The sequence below is a fragment of the Gavialis gangeticus genome, unplaced genomic scaffold, assembly GCF_001723915.1.
Source record: "Gavialis gangeticus isolate Ggan-Ray unplaced genomic scaffold, GavGan_comp1, whole genome shotgun sequence".
Lineage (NCBI taxonomy): Eukaryota > Metazoa > Chordata > Crocodylia > Gavialidae > Gavialis > Gavialis gangeticus.
Genome location: NW_017729013.1, coordinates 6,862,632 through 6,867,354, shown reverse-complemented (window position 1 = coordinate 6,867,354; position 4,723 = coordinate 6,862,632). Strand labels below are relative to the sequence as shown.

General features: G+C 43.0%; 1 protein-coding gene across 1 annotated transcript in view; it reads right to left on the bottom strand.

The window, feature by feature from the left end:
- Nucleotides 1-4,723, bottom strand: part of CAMKK1 (calcium/calmodulin dependent protein kinase kinase 1) — a 169,958-nt gene that overhangs the window by 120,000 nt on the left and 45,235 nt on the right. Inside the window, exons 2-3 of the mRNA XM_019511430.1 lie at nt 3,402-3,449; nt 120-173 (exon numbers count right to left, since the gene is read on the bottom strand). Of these exons, the coding sequence (XP_019366975.1) occupies nt 120-173; nt 3,402-3,449 (102 nt within the window). The remainder of the gene's footprint in view (nt 1-119; nt 174-3,401; nt 3,450-4,723) is intronic.

The window sequence follows — 4,723 nt, the reverse complement described above, 5'->3', positions numbered from 1 at the left end:
GGGGGGGGGGGGGGGGGGGGGGGAGAAGAAGAAAGCAAGGCAGAGAGGAGTTCTCCGGGATGTGAAAGGGAATCAGAAGCATCAACAGCATCCAGTGACAAAGGGAGAGCAGCACTTACGTAATACTTGTCATCACTCTCATTGTAGGCCAGCTTCACAACACCATAGGAACCCTATAAATAAACACAAATTACACAGTCAGCTCAGCTGCTCTGCTTTGTCTGCCTGCTGCTCAATGCTCCAAATGTTTGGCCTTGGGAGAGAAAAAATAAAAAAAACTACCTCCCTCCATGGCCTTGAGAAAACACTCCAGGTGACGGCACACTGCACACTACCCAGTGCCCACTTGCCTTCACCTACAAAAGGGAAGTCTGATGAATCAGATATCTGCACACTAGGAGGGAGGGAAAGGAGGGGCTCTCTCTCCTTTTCATGGTCATTTGCAGTGTTAGGGACAAAGTCTTTCTTTTTTGGCAGCTCTTCCATTTGGACAATAATATTGGAGGCATGGAGCGCTTCCCAGGGATTAATAACCATCTCAAAAGAGCAGTGCCTCAGGCCATTAACTCCTCTTGATTATTAATCCTCAGAAAATGCCCTGAGCCAAGGTCATAATTTCTATTCTAAGCTGAGCACTGAGGAAAATTACATTTCAAAGTCAGGTGTGCATGTGCTTTTATGTGCTCATCAATCCCCATCCACAAAGTCATGCCCGGCACCATTTTTATTGCACTGTGCAGATTCTCTCGTCAGCTTGTGTAAATTGCTGTTTTTCACTGCCCGGTCAGGTGCGGTTCATTTAAAGATCAGGGCTAAAGTTGTGTGGAGCGTGCCAGCTGGGATAAGAGCTCAAAGCGAAACTCAGTCAACCTCACTGGATTTCACCTGGCTTTGTGACAACACCATAAATTTTACATGGCCAAGACATTAAACTATAACAAGATTCCTCTCAGATACCTGTTGAATAAGAACCAAAGTAAGGGCTGTTTAAAGTATTAGGTGCATTTCTTTTGACTTTAATAAGAGCTGGAATGAAGCCCGAAAGGCCGATCCTAGTCCACCCATTAGGCACCTAAGTATGAACTTTTTTTACCCAGCTTAAATCCCTGAAAAAATATTAACACGACTACTTCTGTAAGAGCCCATCATCTCAGCCTTACTAAGAAGTCACAAACAGCAGCAAGCCAAAGAAGAACTTATCCTTTCACATTAGCTGTTTTTTAAGACTGAAGCAGAGTGGAACAAAATCACACTTATGGGTCTATATTCACTAGGTCGCCTACAAGGTGGAATAGGATCTGACCCACAGTCTGAGAGGGCTGAAATCAGTGGGAATGGGACTTCACTGGGCTTTGGGTCAGGCCCAACGTGAATTGCTTAATGTGTTAAATTAGAAAAACAGAAGTGAGATTCTCCCCAGTGCAGAAAGCCCTGATAATCCTTTAGTTCCACATAACCCATCAAAATACAGCAAAAGTTAGCCTCCAGGATCAGGTAGGGCCTGCAAGAATTCTACCTAGGTGTTCATTTTATATTAAACACTCAAGGTTTTACAATAGAGACATAAAAATATAATTATAACCCCTCCTCTAACCTTCCCTTCCATGCACGTGCACACGCGCGCGCGCGCACACACACACTGTTCTCACTGCACGTGCTATTTCCATTCATTTTATGAGATTTCATTTAGCTTTAAATGGAGGCAGGACCCAAAGCTGAATTCACAGATTCCAAACACACTGGAGCAATGGAAGATCCTCGAACCAGTTCTGCATTTCCTGCTGCTTCCTAAAAATGTAATGGGGCAGAAGCAAATGCACAGATCCAAACAATCCTTTTTAACTCGTGAAATAAGCTTCTAGTAGTGAACCTGCCTTTTATTCACTAGGGTTAGGATAATGCATGTCATTCGGGCTTTGAGTTAGGCTCTGTGCAAAGCTCTGTGCAAAGCCCTCTCAGAGGCTAGCCATGCATGAGACTTTTCAAGTCTGAGGAAGTGAAGCAGAATTAGCAAGGGTCTCCAGGACTCTCCATCTATGGTAGTCTTACACTATTCACCTTAGCGGATGCATTCTGGATATATCTACACTACACCAACAGTATGTCTCAGTCAGGTCATTCCTAAGTATGCCCTACCCACCGGCTCCTGCACACACACTCCAAAACCAGAAATATGCCAGGGAGGCCCCTTCGGGGTCATCCCCAGCTGCCAGTCACAAACATACCAGAGGCTGAGGTCTCAAGAACAGGTGCAGAGAGAGATCCTGGAGCAGCCCCATTGATGTATTTGCAGGTTTGGGACATACCCGCAGGAGAAGGTGGGGTGGGTGTGTGCAGGAACCTGCCAGCTAGGACACACTACTGCTATGGCATATACATTGATATACGCCCTCAAGTGATTCCAACAGAAATTAGCTGCCATCCTCTCTGTCGCTATTCACCGTGTGGATAGCGACAGAGCAAGGAAGAGCAAGGAGGCAAATGTTGTAGTTCCATCACAGAAAACAGGTGCTAAGACTTGGAGATCAAGCATGTGTATGCTTTGATGTACATCAGTCATCACCCTACCCTAGGCTAGCTGCAGAGTGAAGTCACAGTACGATCAGAAGACACCTCTCTTCTTAAAGCCTGACACTTGCTAACCTGGATCCTTTAACTAATCCACAGAGATAGTTTGTAAGCAAGGAGACCCCATTCTGTACAGTGAAGAGTCTGATCTGTAGAGTTAGGGCTAAAAATCCCTTTTAATGGAACTGTGCAGCAGCAGGTGTAGTCACTTCAACTGAAGTACAGAGCTGGGAACAGCAGGTCCAGCTTCTAGAAAACAGCAGTCTATCAACCCATCTGCAGCTATGGCAGGGGTCCAATCATGCAGGTGTCTTAACTGTTCACCAATTCAGACCTTTAAATAACTTCCACCAAATCTCTCTGGAATCACTTAGAGTCCTTTAAATACCGAATGGAATTAAATCAGCAACTTCTACATGAAAATAAAAACTAAACTAGTCCTGATGCAGAGCAAATGCCTGCCTTTATCTTTCTTTTCTAGTTGGTTATACTAATACATTAAGGTCCTTCGTGTTACATTTGGCAAGAAACAACCTGGAAGGGAGTCAACAAAATTACTTTCAGTTGGAAGGAAAATAAATTTAGACTTCAGAGGAAGTTGTTCTACATTGATCTAGAGGAAAATAGAAAAAAGTAACAGGTGAGAAGAAAATAAAGGCTGCAGGATCTCCAGAGCAGGGATTATGTGTGGGATGGGGGTGAGGATGGAGGGCGCATGGGGGGTACAGTGCACAGAACAATGAAGCTGTTGGCTGCTACTGTTAATAAATGTTAAATTAATAATAATTTAATTTAATAAATTCATGTTAAATGAATAATAAATAATAAAATACCTTGCCAATTTCAGTTTGTAGCTTGTACTGGTTTAACTGCACACAGTCCTGTAGATCAAAAAGAAAAGAGAACCCGAGAATTAGTAAAAGGAAGCATGGTGAGCTTGAATCAATATCAATTAAGGACAAAAGTCCTGATGGCAGAATTACCAAACTTCATTTAAATCAATGTATGCATTCCTATGACAATGCAGGACACAATAAGTATGAGCTCAGTTACGCAGATGTAAATCTGCAATATCTTCACTCACACTGGTTGAAGACTACAGCAATTTTACGGAAGCAACTGAAAGCAGAATCTAGGTCTTTGATAATGATCACTTGGCTGGCTGTATCTGACAGAAGCAATTAACACCGGCAGAAAACCAAAATTTAAACATAAAGCGTGCATTGGGAGAAATCGGCACTGAAACAAGATCATTTGAAGCAGAAGGAGTTAGAGGTTCTCTTAAGCTGATCCAATAGTTATTTTAAAATAAATTACCTTTAAGCATGACCAACTTCCATTTGCAAATGATCAAGGACTGAAATCCCAATGTGTGTGCACAAGTGTGTTAAGTACAGATCAATGCAAAATTGTAATTAGATTGGAATTACCATTTTGTCACAGCTGTGCAGCCTCAGTTACTCTGATATAGTCGTTTAAAGCCACATAAGAAATGAGGTCCAGGCTGCCGTCTTTGAGTATCAGTATGCCAGAATGAAACAAGGAGGCTGGGCATAGCTCTTAGACCTCGATTGGAGCCCTTCAGTAACCAACTGGTCTCCATAATAAACTTTTGCTCTTAACTGGTAGGGTTGTGCCTTTAAGCAGCCAATTTTAAGTTCTGTTCTGCTTAAACTGTACCTCTCGTCATGGATGAAAAGCTGAGGACAGACAGCTGGTAGATGCACTTGGGAGAGGAAAGTTATTGGGCAGTTCGCCACCTGTTACATGAAAGCCATGAGAATAACGATAAGTTAAATCCACTGTTTTTCCTGCTGGAAGGAGATTACCGTCTTGGGAAAATTCTCTGTAACCAAATAACACTCCTCAATTTTACTTAAAATTGATCTGTCTGCCTCAGTTAAGCCTCATAAGAAACAACAGATGCGACAACGTTGAGGTAGGTATGTGTGTTGCCAGTAAGGAACCCATCAACTCCTCCACAAAACACTCCTCCCTATCAAGCACCCAATATTAGGTGGGTGACAGGCTCCAGGTAAGGTCCTGGGACTGTTCTTCTAAGACTGTTCAGAGTGAGACAATTCACTGGAATCTAAGAATTCACCGTCCTGTAAAGAGCAGGTTTACACTGTGACTACATCATCACGGTGCATCT